The sequence below is a fragment of the Pyxicephalus adspersus genome, chromosome Z (genome assembly GCF_032062135.1).
Source record: "Pyxicephalus adspersus chromosome Z, UCB_Pads_2.0, whole genome shotgun sequence".
NCBI lineage: Eukaryota > Metazoa > Chordata > Amphibia > Anura > Pyxicephalidae > Pyxicephalus > Pyxicephalus adspersus.
Window position 1 is genome coordinate 7599258 of NC_092871.1, and position 20551 is coordinate 7619808.

The 20551-nt window shown below is 37.8% G+C and overlaps 1 protein-coding gene across 1 annotated transcript; it reads right to left on the bottom strand.

Moving 5' to 3' along the window:
- Positions 1-1036: 1036 nt before the first annotated feature.
- On the bottom strand, positions 1037-20355 carry LOC140344188 (uncharacterized). Its single transcript, XM_072431177.1, has 10 exons — positions 17445-20355; positions 16111-16296; positions 14593-14711; positions 14095-14153; positions 13033-13184; positions 12701-12757; positions 9412-9574; positions 6030-6203; positions 3934-4028; positions 1037-2526 (listed from the first exon to the last, which is right to left on the bottom strand). Exons 1-9 carry the CDS (start codon positions 19999-20001, stop codon positions 3950-3952), a joined length of 3546 nt encoding a protein of 1181 aa, XP_072287278.1. The 5' UTR covers positions 20002-20355; the 3' UTR covers positions 1037-2526; positions 3934-3949.
- Between the last annotated feature and the right edge of the window lie 196 nt (positions 20356-20551).

The window sequence follows — 20551 nt, forward strand, 5'->3', positions numbered from 1 at the left end:
TCTAAGTTATGAGGTCTCTTTATGAAATACAGAGATATAATAACTGACTTTTATTTATTTATATGAAAATTCTAATTCTTCTCCACTTCAATATTCTCTCCATTCACAAATAAGCACCAATGCCGTCTTGTTTCCCACTGGTGGAAGGTGTGGAGCAGATTAGTTTCTGATATCTGATGTTTTTTCTTTCCTGCATCCATTGACTCAAAGCGTGTTCCTTTATTCACCGAAAAAAAAAGTCCCAAGGTGCCAATCTGGTGAATATGGAGGATATTCCAGCGTAGTAATGCGTTTGTCGGTCACAGAAAGTGCAGTGATAGAAGGAGCATTGTCCTGATGAAGAATGAAGCCATTTCCCACATTTCTGCCGTCTTTTCCTGACTCTTTCTCTCAGCTTTGTCTTCCTTATAATATTGTTGGGTCACTGTTGTGTCTTCTGGAACTCGTTCTGGCAAAATGACGCCTTCATGTCACAAAACACAATGAGCATGGCTGTGAATTTGGACTTTTTTGATTCTTGGTGATGAAGGTGTTTCCAGTGACGGCGGTTTTGGGACCATACTGGAAGATCCGGGTTTCAGCACCATGTGATGACTTAGTGAAAGGTTCGGCTCTATCTCAAGTTGCTGCAGAATGTCAGCACAAATTTCCTTGCGGCGTTCTTTTTGCTCTGCTGTAAAATTTTACCAAAAAAGTCAAATTGATGCCTTGTTCAATTTTTATGCTTTTCATGATTTTAGCACATGGGGGGAAACAAACCGGCATTAAACCGTGACTGGTAAACTAAACGACAGAGAGTGCCAGCGTTTGCTGTGCATGTTTGGAGTTTACACATTCATGGCAGGAGATCAGAATCATCTCACTGCTTTGTTCAAGAGATAGAAACACAGGCTCGTTATTTTATAGACAGACCTCAAATGTTGAAGAACTACCAATACTTCAACAGGAAATACCTGGCCAAATAAAATGAAACAAAGACTGTAATGGTACAAAGAAAAATTACATATTTATTATAAATTTGCTTTTGTTCTACATGAATAACGTCAATAAATACAATATAAATAGAATTACAAATAGAATTATCGTTTTGCTTTATTACAATCAATGTCAAAAATTTCAAGTCCACTAAGCAATAAATACATTGCAAGTGTGCAAATGTTATTCATGGAAAGCTAATTTGTTAGAGTCTGAAATCTCATCAAGAGGCCAGGAGGAAAAATGAAAAGATACTCATAGCATCAGATGAACTATTCTAGCTTTTACGCCTTCAATAATTCTTTAAACAAAAAAAGAAAATATATGAGTAGTTGAGTATGTACAAGGTCACTTTTAGGGCTCATTGATCAGGCAACACTGGGTAAAAAGTGAATTTTATTATTTCTTACAACATAGCATGGTAACATAGGAACCACTGGGCAGTGCTTTGCGATGCCATTTTTTTTTTAAATGGGGCCCCAACACACATTACAGAAGCTCAAGCTCACTATGGATTATGCTGTTATCTAGGGCAGGGGTCCCCAACCCCTGGTTCACTAGTGGGCCACGTCCGTCCGACAGGTGGTCCGCGGTTCTGGTCGGTGCATCCCCTAGCGAGGTCAGGAGAAGGACCCTGCTTGGGGGGGTGCACCGGCCAGAACCACGGACCTTGTCCTTGTCTTGACACAACCCGCCCACTCTCCCATTGCAGACGCAGACCTGTGATGGGGGAGTGGGCCGGTTCTGGCATCATGACGTCACTCTGGGGGAAGTTTCCTCCCCTTTGAATAATACCCGGCTCCCAACGTATGCGGAGTCTGAGCACTTAGTGGTTCGTGAGCTCCAAAAGGTTGGCGACCACTGAACTAGGGCATAGATGCAATGGGCCACCTACACAAAGGGCCACCTTCTTACCTGTAAAAGTCATCACTTTGCAAATATGTGCTCTCAGCTCTGTTTGCTTTCTTATCTCTGACTGACATCTTGTTTCTACTGATTGTTGTGGATTTTGACCAATGCTAAATCCCTCTTATGTAAATATGTTTTATCTCCAGTATAGCTGTGATAAAGCTGCAACTATAATTGCTGTGTTTACCTACCAGCCGGCCATGGTCATATATGATGACCTTTAGAAGACTGGATTAGACTTTGAGAGGGTTTTGATGCTGTAAGTAACTTAGAAAAAATTATCAAAAGTAATTTGATAATAACAGACCTGGAACCATCCAAATGATATAGAACCAAAACACACCTCATGCCATGTCAGGTTGTTTTTGCAGTTCTTCCTTGAACATAGATTGTCTATAGGCCTCCATCATTAAGATACCAAACTCGGATCTAAAGACTATGTATTTGTGGATTATAAACACCATAATAACGTTTTAATAGAAAGGCATTATATATTAGCTCACAGACCAATCATGACCTGCATACTTGATATTTTGATGTGATGTTTTGGTTTTAATAAGAATACAATGTTGCCATTTTGTGTCTATTTAGAATGTTCAGAACATGGCAACTCCAACAATATCTCCATTTTGCAGTTTTCTCCTAGAAATATAATTAAGATTGATTTATTAGTATATTGGCTGACTGATCTTTCAATTTAAATAATGTCTAAGTAATTTTACTTTATCTTAAATATATATATTTTATACCTTAAAGTGTAAAGTGATCCCCTTACTTTTCTTGGTATGGACAAAGCAAATATGTAATTTACAGTCATACATTCACTAAATGAACTTTCTGTCCATTTCCAAATTAAAGGAGAATGTGGTCATCCATAATAACATCCCACTCATACAAATACCCATATACTGTAAGTAAACATAATTACATGAGAGTTAAAAAAACTTCTCCTTTAGCATAACTTTCAGCCAGGAAATTCTGTGGCAGCCAATACATGGTCCGCTTATCATTTCAAACTTCTTTTATTTAATACTTTCAGTTTTTTTTTTATCAGAAATATTGTTAACTGAATCTTCAGAAGTTATTTGTTAGGCAGCCTTGTGAGAGCGGCATAGGCAGTCCATGACTTTCTAGTAGCCATAGACCTACAGATCCCATAATGCCTCCCCTGGAAGATGACTGGAAAGCCATAGGGTACCTTATCTTTTTGTATGAAGAGCAAATCTGATAATCCATATATAATCGAATATAAACCTCTATTTACCAAAAATTCAAAAGAGTAATCAACAAAAATGCCAATAGAAATAATGTTAATACCTACATCCATGCCCTGTTATATTTCGAGAGGAAAAAAATGAGACTACACAGGCTCATTCTTTTTCCTCATTTTTTACATGTTAAAGTATTTTGTACTTTTGAATTGCTTATGATGGGTCACTTGCTCCTAAATGATATTTTGTGCAATATTGTTGGTCACCAGTAGATGGTGCCTGTCAGGAACCCTGCAGCTCCCTATGTTGCCTGCTGGTGGCTCTGTGGTTTAGCAGACCTTGCATGTGCTTCCACAAGCAACCAGCAGGTGGCTTGCTGCAGAGTCGCCTCCTGGTCTGGCTTATCCTCGGACCTGTATGTTTGTACCTGAAACCTTGCTGGTGCTCTGGCAATTTGCCTTATGATATCCTGCTCTTGCTCTATTTACATTATATAGTTTGCTATCATTGCATGTTTTAAGTTTGTTGCACTATTCACTGTTTGCTGTGCTGTGTATGCATTTATTTGCATAAACTCGCTTAACGCATCCCAAAATTTGTAGCTTTGTAGTGTATGTTACTAATGCTGACAGTGCCATGCCCTCTTGTAGAGTGTAACAAACTCTAATATTGTCTCAGACAACAAGCGTTTGTTACACACTTTACATGAGGACACAGCATCACCTAGTGGAGAAACCCAGGTTTAAACCAAAATCATTTCTTGAATATTTTCATGTTTAAAAAAAAAATGGTTTATACTCGAGTATTCAAGTAAAATAATAGGTCGAGAAAAGCTCACCTCCAGGTTCAGAATCTTATTCAATTTGTATTGGTTTATACAACCCTGGATCCTGACCTACAGATGACCAGATTCCACGTTCTGCTCTCTCCTCTCTGAAAAGCAAACCACGAGTCAAATACATGCTAGAATATATGATTTTCTTTACATTAGAAGACCGCACAGGCTGTAAAGCTAATACACTCTAGACAAGAATTGCAGAAGAAGAGTGTCTGACAGGCAATAAAATAATGATTCCTGCTTTTGTCAACACCAGACTACTTAAGTAATTAATTACATTGCTGTCAGTGTGGGAGTGCAGGATTAAACACATAAGCATTCATTAAAATGCACGAAGCCCACAGGTGTGCTTATGTAGGTCAATAGGAAACTATGCGGTTGATTTACCAAAAGGGTGTCGGCTGTTAATCTAGCAAAGAAAATTATAATTCTGCAAAGGAAATGTAGAATAGTTTAGTGATTGCAGTGACAATTCACTTTGCAAAATATAACTAATCACATGCAAGGAAAGTTTGTAAAAAATGAAAATATTAAAATAGACAAACATTTTCAAGCACCAAAAAATTCATTCAGTTTTATTTTTGCAGCGGTAACACTCAGACTGTAGACACCCTGAAATTATCAGTGCTAGACAAATACAGAGCAGGTGAGTTCAGCAACCTTATCTTAGAGAACAGAAAAAATATAAACATGGAGGCTTCGCTCACTTGCACAGCTAGGCATTCAGGATCAGCACAAAAAAAAAAGCTTGGGCATGCAAACTCCTTTACAGTCATTTGCAAAAGTTCATACAGGCATTCATAGGCATTTGTTCTGTTTTTTTTAAATGCCTGAAGAAGCTGTGATTTTTTCAGTTCAGCAAGTACAATGAGCAATTCTCTATCTTTAAAAACACTTCTTGTCTAGCCGTATGGTTGTTATAATATACAGCCCCAGACAGGGATCCCTGGCCCCGCCTCTCTTCTCCTGTATCCTATCCTTTGTATATATTTTTTTTGTCTATCTCTCTATAATTATTCCAGAGTATTGTATAATGATTATTTTTGGTTAGCACTCTGACCTTTGCAACTCAAGGTCCCAGGTTAGAATCTCGGCTAGGACTCTATCTGCATGGAGTTTGCAGGTTCTCCCTGTGTTTGCATGGGTTTCCTCTGGGTACCCCGGTTTCCTCCCACATTCCAAAAACATGCAGGTAGGTTAATTGCCCCCCCAAAAATGACCTTAGACTGTAATAAAGTCAAATGACTATGGTAGGGATATTAGATTGTGAGCTCCTAGTGACAGCTAGTGACATGACTTTGTACAGCACTGCGTAATACGTTGGTGCTATATAAATACTAAGTAATATTAATAATATTATGAATAAGTTAAGCCAAGCAAGGCTCAGACTCTAGATCCAGCTATATGATGATTGTAATAGACAACCTAACGTTTTGAAGCTCATAATTGGACTGCATCTTTTTTATCATGTTTTTGTATGCTGTTTAGTTTGGTAGTTGTTCCATACTGTAAGATCTGATATTACCTTACGCTTTCTTGTGTACTTGTATTTACTGTAAATCTTTAATAAAAATTTACAAAAAAACTTGTAATTCTAAGGAGGTGTTTGGGTGGCAAAAGGACCATAGAAGCTGCATAGAAACTTCTAAACAACTGCTTGCAAATGCCTATAGCCTGCAAACGCCTGCAAAAAAAAAAAGACTCAATAATTTTCACTAAACTAATTTTTACAAGGCCATGGTAACAGTTTGCAGGGTGTACAAATGCTTACAAAAGCCTGGAAAATGAAAGTCTAAACATCTTTAGGCTTCAGGTTTAATTTTCAGTCTTATATGATGGATTGACAGCCTAATCAGGTGGGGAGGCTGGCAGATTACAGCTCACAATAACAAATTACATAATATGCACAGCAAAAATCTAACATATAATAAAAGTTTAAACATATAAATGTATTAATAATATACTACTTTGTTGTGTTCATATCTCTGAGCCCCACATGGTTTCAGCCCGGTGCACAAAAGCCCCCGCTAAATGCAATTTACAACAGATTATATTCCCCTTTTAAGAACAAAAAGAACAATCACAAATACACCAACCTGGAACTTATCTCTAATTTCCTAATTCTGCGAAAAGTCAGAATCACCGCAAGAATGACAAAGACAATAAGGCAAACAGACAGCACAGACGTCACTCCGCCAATCACGCCAGCTCTGCTGATCCGGGACTGGCAGTCGGTTCCAAAATACCAAAAGTAACTTGTATCAGGACAACTGCAATAAGGGAAAACATATTGTCACATCTTTATTACTATTACACAGTCACATAGCTTGTAAGGGTGATAGAAATACACCGGTCTTGTTTGATGGCATAATGTTAAATTTTTGGCATTTCCTTGCTTCGTATGATTCAGTGTTTTAATTGTTGTATTTGACTGATTACTGAACAAACAATAAAGTATAAAAAAAATACAATGGTCTATAAAGTTCAACCTCATTTAAAAAATAAATCTAATTGTATACTTTTGTTTAAAACTCTGGTTGGTACAATATTGCAACAGGAAGAAAATTCCCTACTGTACAGAAATAGGAATTGGATGAATCCCTGGATCACTGTAAGTCTGCAGGAAACGTAAAGGTTGTAGAGCAATTATACCCAACCAGGGTTCCTCCAGAGGTTGCTAGAGGTTCAATTTGAGACTCAAAGATCAGTATAAGTGACACCAAGGATTTTTTCTGGCTATCTCTAAGCGTGACATTCTTCCCAATGGCCAGTAATGTAAGAGGAATTCTTCCCACTGACCACCACACTAATATACTGTGAGCTGTGGATATAGGAATTTTGGAAGGGTTCCCTAAGACCTGAAATTTATTTCAAGGGTTTCCCCATGTTAAAAAGGTCGAGAAAGGCTGTGCTAGTGGATGGATGTCTCTAACAAGCCAAAGAAGCTCTAGGTAAGGTCTATGGAACAAGGGAGAAAGGGAGATCCATTTAGATTTGAAGAAAACTCATTTTTGCCACCAACATAGAAAAGGATTCTTCAGTATCACATCCTAGAATGTTGATGGCCAATAAACTACTTGAACACAGATGTGGTGTAGGTGGCCTTATATATATATATGTATACAATCATGACCAAAAATATTGGCACTCTTGCATTGATGTCAGAAAATGCTGCAATTACAAATGCTTGAGACAAAGACAGATGAAACAAAAAATACAGCTTTTCGGCACATAATTTAACCGTTTACAGAAAACAAAAAGAAGCCTTCAAAGAAAAGAACATGGTCCCTACAGTCAAACATGGAGGAGGTTTACTGATGTCCTCAGGCACCGGTAGTCTTGATTGCTTGCATGGTATTATAAAATATGAAGACTTCCAAAAATTCTGGGGGGCAATGTAAAGCCCAGTGTCATAAAGCTGGGTCTCAGTCAGAGTTCATGGGTCTTACAGCAGACCAATGTACCAAAGCATACTTCAAAAATACCTTGGCGGTATTCCCGAGTGTGGCTTAGGGTGAGTTTTACATAACAAAAGCAGTAACCCCCGAGCCACATTTGGGGTAGGAAAAAAATCCTACCTGCTCCCCTCGATCCAGCGGCGTCCTCAGCAATTCCAAGCCAGCTTCTGCATCACATCCTCGGTGTGAACGATTTGATGCATGAAGCGTTGGTACGCTAAGAAGGGGTGGCTTAGCGGGAAATTTAAAAGCATATTACATTGTAATCTGTTTTTTAAACATTGATCACAGTAAAAAAGTTATAAAAAGTACATCCAAATAATAAATCCAAAAGTTTATTCTATGATTGTACCCTTGTTTGGACAAATTAAAAAAAATAATTTTTTAATAAAGTTTATTGTATTCATATTTTCATTTATGAAATTATTCATAATTATTTATTATATTATAATTTATGATTTGTGTTTCAAACTTTATCATACCCAGAAGTTATTCCTAAGAATTACAGGCCTAAAATATTAAACAACAAATTATGTACCACTTTTAACATAAAAATACGGACATATTTAGACCGCCGGGATTAAAACAAAGTGCTGAAGAGTTCTGAAGTGGCCAGCAATGAGTCCAGATTTAAATCCCATTGAGCACCTATGGAGAGATCTAAAAGCAGCAGTTTTTGAAAAGGAACCCTTAAAATCTGAGGGACCTGGAGCAGCTGCCATAGGAAGAGAGGTCCAAAATTCCAGTAGAGAGATGTAAAAGACTCATTAATTGTTATAGGAAGTGATTAACATCAGTTATTTCTTCCAAAGGATGGGCTGCCAAGTATTACAAGAGGGTGCCAATAATTTTGTCCAGGCCATTTTTGAAGTTTTGTGCAAAGCATTTGTATGCAACATTTTTCTGAGAGTGATACATTTTCTGACATAAATGCAAGGGTGCCAATATTTTTGACCATGACTGTATAATAAAAGACATTTATATACATTATTCATATGTTTACTATATTAAAATATATTATTATCTGATTTGAATGATTTTTTTCTGCATGTCTTTAGCCCTAAATCAGAAGTAGGCAAACTCCAGTCTTTAGGCCGGATACAGCCTAGCAAGTATTCCAGTCCAGCCTAACGCCCCCCTAGTTATTTATTGTTGGATCCGGCCTAATTGAATTGTCACGTTATCGAGAGTTCCCGCTATATCATTGAGTTCCCGCACAGTAACCCCAATTACTATGCCTAAAGACCAGAAGCAACGCACAGCTACCAGTCTCCGGAAGGTTGACCTCGCACGTCATATCCTCAACCCCAAATGGACTGATGAATTATTCTTCGGCTAACGCGGCAACAAAGCCCTGGGGGCTTTAGGGCACTTTCAAGCAGTCAAATCTAAAGGGGGCATTTCGATGCCAAGCACGCGCATGTACAGAGACTACACCGCGGATGAGCAGAAGACTGAGGCTGCTCGCTTGCAGTTACAGTTGGAAAAAACCTTTCCTTGGACACCTTGTTTCTTCTGGCCTAGTGTGCCTTCTTGACCTCCTGAAATGGCCTAAAAGTCCAAAAAGTTTGCTGACCCCTGCCCTAAACAATAGCGATTTCCAAGCAAGTTGGATTTTCTTTCAATAAATCTTCTATTCCGGACACCTGGAGTGGTGCTATTATCCTTTATTCTATGTGCATTGATCAAATAGATAAACTAATTGGGGTTTGCATTTGACTTGTTATAGATTATTGTTAGTAAAATATACATAAAATAGTTTGAATATGGTGGACTTTGACCTCTAAATATGCTATATTTATGTTTTTGTATGTCTCGTTTGGACCTTCTTTCTTCCAACTAATAACAACTGGAATTTATTTTGCTCCAATTTCATATTTAATATCAGGTTTCCAACACATAAAAATTTAATATTTTGCAGCAACATTTTGAAACCTCTGAAATCTACTTAAAAACAGAAATGAAAACATGACAATGAATGACAAATGAACGCCATGATTTCCATATGCTTTGCACTTACACACACACGGGTCCTGTATGACTGAGTCTGCATTCTCCATAATGACAGTTCAGCTGATAGGGTGTCCCTGGTGAACAGGCGGAGGTACACCTGAGGCCGGAGGCTGTAAAACTAGGAAAATAAAACTGGGAATATCCTGCTGGAACGTAAGGACCACATATTTCTGGAATTAAAGTGCAATTTGTGAGATTAAAAAGGTTGAAATTATACCATTCATAAAGTAACATTGGCAGGGTATGGGACAAACTATAATGAAGCCAAGAGTGCCTACAATGGTCATCTATTTTATTATGGTTAAAAAGATTTTTCCAAAGCCGAAGACATCAAGATTCATTTACTGCTTATTTAAAGTAAGTCAATTATGTCAATAATACAAAAGTTTTTGTTTTTTTGTGTCCATAGGTTTATTACCTGTTAATCCTGACACTCCCATGTGTCCTCTTCCTGTTGCAGTGTGACAACCTCGTTCATTTTACATTAAAATCAAACAGTAGTGTTGTCACACTGTGGACAGGGTGATCTAAGAAGGAGCTTACATGGGTGACAAATAAAATGAAACCCAGTTAACACATTTTAATCTGCTATAATAATAGTTTTTTTTTATGGGAAAAAAAGTTTAAACCATAAACTGATCATTGTTAGCACCCCTGTATTTCCCAAATCCAGTGACTTTTGCAGGAGAGTTTGGGCTGCATTTAAATATTAAATAAAGAAAGGTGAAATAAAAAAAAAAGCAATTCATGTACTTAAATATGTATTTAAAGGCCAACTAAACATACACATGCACAGAGTAGCAACACTGCATTGATTCCACTGCAAAGCAAACAGCAATGCCACCCTGATGAAAGAAGTTGAAATCAGACCTTCAGACAAGATCAAAATAAATTAATAAAATGAGCAATATTACTATTAACACATTGGGACTGATTTATTAAAGCTCCCTAAGTTTGGAGAAGATACACTTTCATCAGTGAGCCTGGGTGGTTCAACATTTTTATCTGCCATTGTAAAGTGAAATACATAAAACATAGAACCGGATGGTACTCTTCCACCTATAAGAATTCTTCTTGTTATCATTATTATTATTATTATTATTATTATTAACCTCCTTGCCGTTAAGCCCGACCTTCGTACGGGCTCAAAAAAGTTCCTTTTTTTGTTAAGCCCGAGATTTTCCGTACATTAAAATCCCCACTTACCCAGGTAAGTGGGGATTTTAATGTAGGGAAAATCTCGGTCCCCCTGTGCTCATCCAGCGTCGGGTTCGTGTTCCAGCGTCGTCCTCCGTCAATCGTCGTCCGTCGGTCTCCGTTTCCAGCGTCGGGTGCCTTCTCGTATACCAGCAGGACCAGGTATGAAGCCGGCCGGCATCTTGTGCTCCGCTGGCCGGCCGGCGGAACACAAGATGCCGGCCGTTTTCTTACCTGCTCCCGCTGATCATCCAGCGTCGTTCTAGTTCCAGCGCCGGGTGATCTCTGAAACAAGAAGCCGTCCGGCGGAGGAAAAAAACAGCCGGCCAGCTTCTTGTGCGTGCGTGATGACGTCGGCGCGTGTGCGGGAAATTCAAATAGAAACTCATTCATTCATTTTGTATTGGATTCAATACAAACTCCTGTATTGAATCCAATACAAAATGATTCAAATAATTACAAAGTATATAATTGGTAAATTCAAACTGTCATTTTGTATTGGATTGAATACAAACTCCTGTATCCAATCCAATACAAAAAATAAAAAAAAATAAAATAAAAGTAAATAACTTGGAAATTCAAATTTATATTTTGTATTGGATTGAATACAAACTTGCGTATCCAATCCAATACAAAAAATAAAAAAAAATAAAATAAAAGTAAATAACTTGCAAATTCAAATTCTTATTTTGTATTGGATTGGATACAAACTCCCGTATCCAATCAAATACAAAATAATTCAAAACAAACCCCCAATAAATACAGAATCAAAGTTTTAAAAATTGCCAGGTATTCCCTGGATGGCTAGTGTGTAACACTGTGTCTTATCTTACCTTTGCTGATCTTCGCCTAATTTCCTTTAATTTTTTTAAAAGTATTTTTTTTTTACATGATTGTGTGTTTCAAACATTTTTTATATTCATAATATCTACTAGAACCCTTGTTCGTACATATTTCTGTAAGTTACAGGTCTACCATTTAAAAAAAATTTTCATGAAAAACAGTGGATCACTTTTGGTACAGAAATCTAGACCTCAGTGTAACGCTCAGGTGGTTAATAAACAGGATTTATATAGCGGAGATATGGTAATGGTGGTGATATATCACAGTGACTGTAAATAGAACAATAACGTGCCTACCCTTATCATTCAATAGATCAAAGAACAACAAAGAGAGATTTAAGCAAGTTTTTTCGGCACAAACGATGTATTCAACATACATTAACAAAGTTTGTAATAGGGTTTGTAAATAAAAAAATACCACTGTACACAACTAGTGTTTATATACTGGGATTTATATAGGATTTTATACTAGGATTTATACAGCGCCAACATATTACGCAGCGCTGTAGCACATGATTCCTGAAGCACAACTGATTGGCTCCTTTTTGCTGCTTCTCCCTCTCCCCATATAAGCTCCAATGTACAGGGACTACAAAGTATGTTGGATCTATGAGTTTAAACTCCCTAGCGGTAATCCCAAGTGTGGCTCGGGTTGAATTATCCATACCAATAGCAGCAACCCCGGGTGTGGCTTGGGGTTACCGATATTTGTATGGATACTTCACCCTGAGCCAAATTGGAATTGGCAGGGAGTTTTACCTGGTCTCCATGTTCCCGTGGCATCCTCCAATGATGCCCGGCATCTGCGTCCCCAGGGAGTCCAGCGCTAGAGGGCGGGACCCTGTGGTTGGGAGGGGGGACCAGATGGGAAATATAAAATAATAAGTATTTTTAAACGTACCATTTCGACATTTAGAAACACTTATTATTCAGACTGCCAGGGAGGTTAAATGATGTTTTAATATCATTGCTTGATGTTTTTTAGAATTAAATAAATGCATAATAAGTGCATTGCAAATCAGGTCCAATTTTCAGTCTGGTATAATGCATTGGCAGCTGAATCAAGGGAAGAGGATACCAGAATGCAAAGCACATGCATGACATGACATGAGTGTAAATGGACCCCAATGTTTATTAAGGCATTACTAATTTTATATATATTAGTATAGGTTATGGCTTAAGTAGTATAGGTTTAAAGGATGTAATAATATCATTGCTTAGTGTTTTTTCTAGAATTATGAACACATTCTCACTTACCTGTATAATTTATACTGTGAACAGCAGAAATGGAGGACTTGCGAAAGCAGAGAAGTTCTGTAGAAGGGATGGACATATATGTAAATTATCTGTATGGAAAATGCTGAAAAACTTTTAAAAAAATTCTGCAATTAAACACCATTGCTTTATATTCCTAATTCTCCTTGGCCTGGCCAACCATTTAAAACCTGATTTTATTAAAACAAGCCTGTCCAGTGCCCGGTACCCAGTTTCATTGGGTACCCTAAAGAAATCTAATGGTGAACATGATGATGAATATGTGGGTCAATGTATGGAATACACAACTCTGGCTAGTGATTGTATTTCCCTACCTTGATGCTGACAGTAGTCCTGGGACTGGTTCGCCGCTTGCAGTTTACCCACCATGGCACTCACTGTTTTATTGAAGTCTTTAGATAATTGTTGTTGAGGAATATTCTTTAGAGTAATATGAACCTCGAAGCTCGCATTGACACTTCCATTCCTGTCAACGGGACAAATGAATAATAAGTTATTGCTGTTATATGTTGAGAGACAGATAGAAAAAAGTGAAAGAAAACTATTAGAAAATTATTAGAGTTAGAGAGAGAAAGAAAAAAAGCTACAGAGAGTGAGCCCGATACCCCTACAAGGTACATGTTCTAGGTATGGTGTTTGTATTGCTTGTGTGCACAGTAGGAAATGAAGGCTGAAGTATAATAATGTATTAAAGCCTTTGAAGACTGGAGAAGATAGGCTATCATGGGTGAATATGGGGGACACACCAAACCTGGACTGGATTTCTTAAAAATCATTTGCTATTAGCTGGCAAATGTTTTAGATCTATTTGCTGCATCACTCAGGTTCTCCCATGAAAGTCTCTTTTCTCCAGTTTTAAGAAAGAAAGAAAGAAAGAAGGAAAGAAAAGGAAATATTTTGAGAGAGAGAAAGACTGCGAGAAGAGAATATGTGAGAGAGATAGAGTAAGAAAGATAGTAAATAAACGAAAGAGGGAAGAAGGGAAAGAGAGGGAGTGAGAAAGATTAAAAGATGAAGAAAGCAAGAGAGACTGTGAAAGCGAGAAAAGTAGAGAAAAAAGTAGAGAGTAAAATAATGAGCTAAAATAAAGATATATAGTGATGATATAACATGTTCCTAAAACACTATAAGGCTTCTCGAGACAACAAAATCCAAGAGAGCCCAATTAAATTAACACATAAGGTTGGCTGTTTCTTGGACCTGTGCATTGCTCTTCATGGGTAGAGTCCAGGGGTATTTATTTTAGGCTTTATACTATGAAAATTGGACTTGAGGAAGTCAATTGGTTATTTAAAGCAAAACAGTTCCTCAGGCAATTGTTAACAGACACCAGATGTTCTGTATTTGCCATGTCAAAGGAATAAGAACATACTTACGTGAAGACAATGTCTGAAATACAACAGAATTCTGGAACGTCTTTATAAATATATTGAATCTGAAAAGCAAGAAACATTCTCAAGCATGATGTTTACACTTAATATTATGTGTTTGCAATTAAATTATATAACTCATTTGTATTCCAGGTTAATAAACCAGACCAATTAAATATGCAAATTGGTTAACTTTCCAAAGGATTTGTATTTCCTTCTATGTAGTCCCAAGTTATACTACCTAACACAATGGTGTCCTCTTTTCGCCCACAGCCCACTCAATATCTACATAAGAGAAGCCAATTTGGCATTTATGTTGTTAAAATCCCTGCAGTGTACAAGACCTAGAGAACACTGACGGGATATTTCCATGTATAACAACCTCAAATTATTTAGTTAAGTCCTATAAGACCTAAACCTTACCCAACTGTCCATAGTGGGAAGATCTCTGGTACAGACCTGGCTATATGTGGTCACCACAACACAAAATGGTATATGACTTACCTCTGTTTTCAGCTTATCAGCCAGGGTATGATACTGAGCAGAGCTTGTGTTTGAGAGATATATATTAAAAACTCGATTAACAATTTTCAGTTTGAAGTTTGATGTCACATTAACGTCAGCTAAAAAATGAAACAACAATCAGGCAGAAGTCAGAGAGCAATGAAATTCTTTTTGTACAACATATCAGCAACCAAGTCAAACTTGTATATCATTGTTACAAGCTTCTTCCTTATTTTAAAGTGGGTCCAGTTAGACTTTCAGGTTAGTTTTTAGTTTTAAAAATATAAACTAATGCAGCTACATGAAGAATTAAATACAAAACCACAATATGTCCCATTTTGTTTTAATGTGCTTCAAAGTTAACCTGTGGTTTGCCCATATACCACTGGAACATGAACCTTCAAAAACAAGATGGTGCACATTCTGACTGCTTCCCAGGATGTAGATGTCTCTTTTAATTCTATAATGCATATTTACTTTTAAATATTAGTATTGGGTCATTAGTCCTCACAAAAACAAGTTTTATATATGTGGTAGATCTCTAGTTTATTAATTGGGTGTGGAACTCCAACATAAGTAAACCTTTTCCACCTGACCTTTGAAGATCAGGGAGGGGGCAATTTTTAGCTCAAATGATTTAGGCAAATGACATGCCCTGACACTCATAATAAAAATACACACTCATAATAACACCCTCATAAAATTAATATATAAAACTGATTGGTTACATTGGCAAGTGCTTTTTTTAAAAATCTTATCCTTTATATTATAGTTCAGAGCACGCATTGGCAAACTATGGCCCGCGGGCAATAAACAGCCCATTGGGCTTTTTATCCAGCATGCCAAATATTGTTGTAAAATTGTCCACTGGCAAAAAAGGGTAACCAACAACACTCCCACTGAAAGTGAATTTATTTGAATGTAAGTTTTCTTTAACTTTTAGGTAATAGCATTTACACATAATTTAAATCAGTTCATACAAACACTCTCCATCCATCTGATACTGGTAGTCTGTCAAATTTTAAAACTCATTGTGGCCTTGAGCCACCCCCGATTTAGAGGCTGGATAAAGGTTTCTTGTCAAATAACACTTTTTACTTATATTAATTTTCTAGTAACACTTAAATTACTTTTTATATAGAGATTATTCAACAAAAAAGAGGGACAACCAAGAATAAAAGAGGAATGGAGGGATCTGAAATCAAGGTGGGTTGGGAGATTTGAAGAAGAACAGCCCCTCTGAATTTGGAACAAATGGGAGGTATAAAGAGAAACAGGAACCGATAGGAGGTAATACAGAGGGACAGTCCCCCCCAAATAAGAGACAGTTGGGAGGAATGAAGAGGGACAGTCCCTCCAAACAAGGGACAGTTGGGGGGTAGGAAGAGAAACAGTCTCTCAATGTCAATAGGATTTGGGTGGTAAAAAGAGGAGCAGTTCCTTTAGAGACACTTAGGAGGTCCAGTATACTAAAACATAAAAACAGAGAAAGTAAATCTTTGTAAATTATCTACTTACTTATACTGAAGGTAGACGGTGCATACTGGCATTGAGGACCATAAAACGATGATGAACAGATACATGAGGTTCCATTGAATGTGCCACCATTTTGGCAAAGTGATGTGGAATGTTCACAATGAGGGCCTGTAAAATCCTTCGGGCAGACACATTGTGTTCCATTAAAGAAGCCTCCATTTAAACAAGCTAAAACAAAAATTTGGATTATAAAATCAGCCAATAATACCAAAGACTTACAATTACGAGGAAACAGATTTATCTTTATTGATGTAAGCTGAAACACCAGTTAAAAAAAGCCCTCATGCCACACTATGAGGTTGATTTAATAAAGGAATATATTTAGCTCACAGAGCAAATTAATTAAATTATTCCTCACAAAGAATATTTCACTTGGCTTAGTAAATGAAAAGAAGCTCGGCTGACTTCAACCATCCAATCATGTGCAAGTAAAAATCCTGTGGTTTTATATTTCCTTGCCCGTGACTGGGTATTCTTTGCAAAGTGGCCTATCACCACCCTCAAAAGCTATTAAATTGATAATTCATACCTACAAAGGTCAACGATTTTACAAATCATACAGCTGTAAAGGCTCATGTCCTGTATGACGGTGTTCCCCAACCTTTTGGAGCTCACGGACCACAAAGTGCATAGACTCCAGACCACGCATGAGCGGAGAGCCATGTGTCACTCGAAGGGAAAGAAACTTCTTCCAGAGTGACACCATGATGCCAGAACCAGACCACTCTCCCATCACAGGTCTGAGCCTGGGACCTCCACTCCATGCCTGCGATACCGACTGTAGACATAAAGTCTGCGGCTCTCGCTGGTGCGCCCCCCCCAAGCTGGGTCCTTCTCCGCCACGGCCCACCTGTCAGACAGCTGCAGCCAGGAAGGTTGGGGAACCCTGCTGTATGATACTAATTCCCCTTGGGATAAAAAAAAATATTCAAACTACTTAAATCCAGCAAGCAAACCCAAGTTTTCTCTCCTCTTTCACTAAATGGGGGTTCACAGCAAATCATTTTTAAGAAATCTATTCTATGTTTGCTGGATTACCCAGATTTCCCCATTCTAGTCTATTTACTCCTGTCTTTGGGAGCTTTAATAAATCAGGCCCACTATCTACATACAATGTTCCCAGGATATATATTTTATGTGAAAGATAGCAATATGCACGTTTTTGGTACATTTTTTAAGTCAGTGTGGCTGAAGAATGAATAGGTAACTTTTACTAATAATACATTACAAAATTACTTTCATAGCACATCTTATAGGATACATGAAATTACATTATGAGTTTTGCAAATAAACTTATTAGAGATTGTCACACTTACTTTCTGTTGTCTGAAATCCAGAACCTGTGGATAGTGGGGTTGTAGACTCTGTTGACATCTTGTTATTGGTACTTTGGCTTTCAGTTGTTTTACGGGAAGATTCAGACATTAAACTTGGAGATGATTTTTCTGGTGAAGTGTGGATCGTACTTATAATGGGTCTACTTTCGGCAGCTGAAGTATGGAGTCCACCTTGATTTGTAGTTCTATCCGAACTCTCAGTTGTAGTATGGAATGTGTTCTTTTCTTTAGTATTAGATTTCTCAATGGTAGTGTGGAAAGTATTCTCACTTGTGGTATTAGTAGATCTCCCAGTTGTGGTATGGGATTTATTCTCATTTATGGTAGGAGTAGATCTCTCAATTGTGGTGGGGAATGTGTTCTCTCTTAAGGTAGAAAAAGAGCTCTCTATTAGAGTGTGGAAGGTATTCTCACTTATGGTACTAGTAGATCTCCCAGTTGTAGTATGGAATTTGTTCTCGCTTACAATAGGAGTTGGACTTTTGGTTGTGGTGTAAAATGTACTCTCGTTGTTGGTCGAAGTAGATGTTCCAGTTGTAACAGGAAATGAATTCTCACTTACTGAGGGGGTAGTTGTCTCAGTTGTAGTGTGCAATGTATGATGACTTATATTTAGGGGAGTTCTTTCAGTTGTGGTATGGAATGTGTTCTCACTTATAGTAGGAGCAGAGCTCTCTGTTGGAGAGTGTGAGGTATTCTCTCCTATGATACTAGTAGATTTCTCAGTTGTGGTATGGGATTTATTCTCATTTATAGTAGGAGTAGAGCTCTCAGTTGTGGTGTGGAATGTGTTCCCACTTATACTACTAGCAGGTCTTTCAATTGTAGTATGGAATCTATTTTCAGATACAAAAGGAGGTGGACTTTCACCTGTGGTGTGGAATGTATTATAAGAGATGGTTGTAGTAGACCTCTCGGTTGTGGTTTGTAATAAGTTTTCACTTACGGTAAGAGCAGAGCTCTCCTTTGGAGTGTGGAAGGTATTCTCACTTATACTGTAAGTGAATTTCTCGGTTGAGGTGTGGAATTTATTCTCAGTTACTGTAGGATGTGGACCCTCACTCATGGTCAGAGTAGATGTTTCCGATGTAATAGGAAATGTATTCTCACTTACTGTGGGAGTTGATCTCTCAGTTTTAGTGTGGAATGTATGAGTTATATTTGGAGTAGATCTCACAGGTATGGTATGGAATGGATTCTCATTCATAGTATGAGTAGAGCTACCTGTTGGAGTGTGGAAGGTATTCTCACTTATGCTACTAGTGATTCTCCCAGCTGTACTGTGGAATTTAGTCCCAGTTTCAATGGAAGGTGTACTTTCAGTTGTGGTGTGCATCGTGGTATGAGGTACGGTTTGAGTAGATCTCTCATTTGTGGTGTTCTCACTTTTAGTCGGATTGGATTTTGCAGTTGTAATAGCAAATGTATTCTCACTTACTGTGGGAGTAGATATCTCATTTGATGTGTGGAATGTATTATGAGAGACAGTTGGAGCAGACCTTCCAGTTGTGGTGTGCAGTGTGTTTTCACTTTCAGTATGAGCAGAGCTCTCTATTGGAGTGTGAAAGGTATTCTCAGTTACAATGGGAAGTGGACTTTCAGTGGTGTGGAATGAACTCTCGCTTATGGTCGGAGAAGATGTTTCCTTTGTAATAGGAAATGTATTCCCACTTACTGTGAGAGTTGATCTCTCAGTTGTGGTATGGAATGGGTTCTCTCTTGTAGTAGAGGCAAAGTTCTCTATTAGAGTATGGAAGGTGTTCTCTCTTATAGTACTAGTAGATCTCTCAGTTGCAGTATAAAGTTTATTCTCAGTTACAGAAGGAAGGGGACTTTCATTTGGTGTGTGGAATGTACTGTCATTTATGGTCAGAGTAGATGTTTTAGTTGTATTATGAAATGAATTCTCACTTACTGAGGGGGTAGATGTCTCAGTTGTAGTGTGCAGTATATGATGACTTATATTTAGGGTAGTTCTTTCAGTTGTGGTATGGGCAGAACTCTCTGTTGGAAAGTAGGAGGTATTCTTACTTATGGTACTAATAGATTTCTCAGTTGTGGTTTGGGATTTATTCTCAAAAATGGTAGAAGTAGATCTCTCAGTTGTGGTGTGGAATGTGTTCTCACTTAAACTACTAGTAGAGCTCTCAGTTGTACTGTGGAATTTATTCCCAGTTACAACAGTAGTTGGCAGTTCAGTTGTGGTGTGCAATATATTATATGAGATGGTTGGAGTAGATCTTCTGGATGTGTTGTGCAATGTGTTCTCACTTAAAGTAAGAGCAGAGTTCTCCATTGGAGTGTGGAAGGTATTCTCACTTATGCTATTAGTAAATTTCCTGGTTGAAGTGTGGAATATATTCTCAGTTACTGTAGGATGTGGACCCTCGCTCATGGTCAGGGTAGACGTTTCTGATGTAAGAGGAAATGTATTCTCACCTACTGTGGGAGTTGATCTCTCAGTTTTAGTGTGGGATGTATGAGTTATATTTGGAGTAGATCTCACAGTTATGGTATGGAATGGGTTCTCATTCATAGTATGAGTAGAGCTCCCTGTTGGAGTGTGGAAGGTATTCTCACTTATGCTACTAGTGATACTCTCAGCTGTACTGTGGAATTTAGTCCCAGTTTCAATGGAAGGTGTACTTTCAGTTGTAATGTGGAGCGCGGTATGAGTTACGGTTTGAGTAGATCTCTCATTTGTGGTGTTCTCACTTGTAGTTGGATTGGATATTGCAGTTGTAATAGCAAATGTATTCCCACTTACTGTGGGAGTAGATATCTTATTTGTTGTGTGGAATGTATTATGAGAGACAGTTGGAGCAGACCTTCCGGTTGTGGTGTGCAGTGTGTTTTCACTTTCAGTATGAGCAGAGCTCTCTATTGGAGTGTGAAAGGTATTCTCAGTTACAATGGGAAGTGGACTTTCTCTTTCAGTTGTATTGTGTAATTTACTCTCAGTTAAAATAGGAATTGGACTTTCAGTTGTGGTTTGGAATGTATTATGAAATATGGTTGGAGATGATCTTTTGGTTATGGTGTAAAACGTGTTTTCATTTATAGTAAAAGCAGAGCTCTCTATTGGA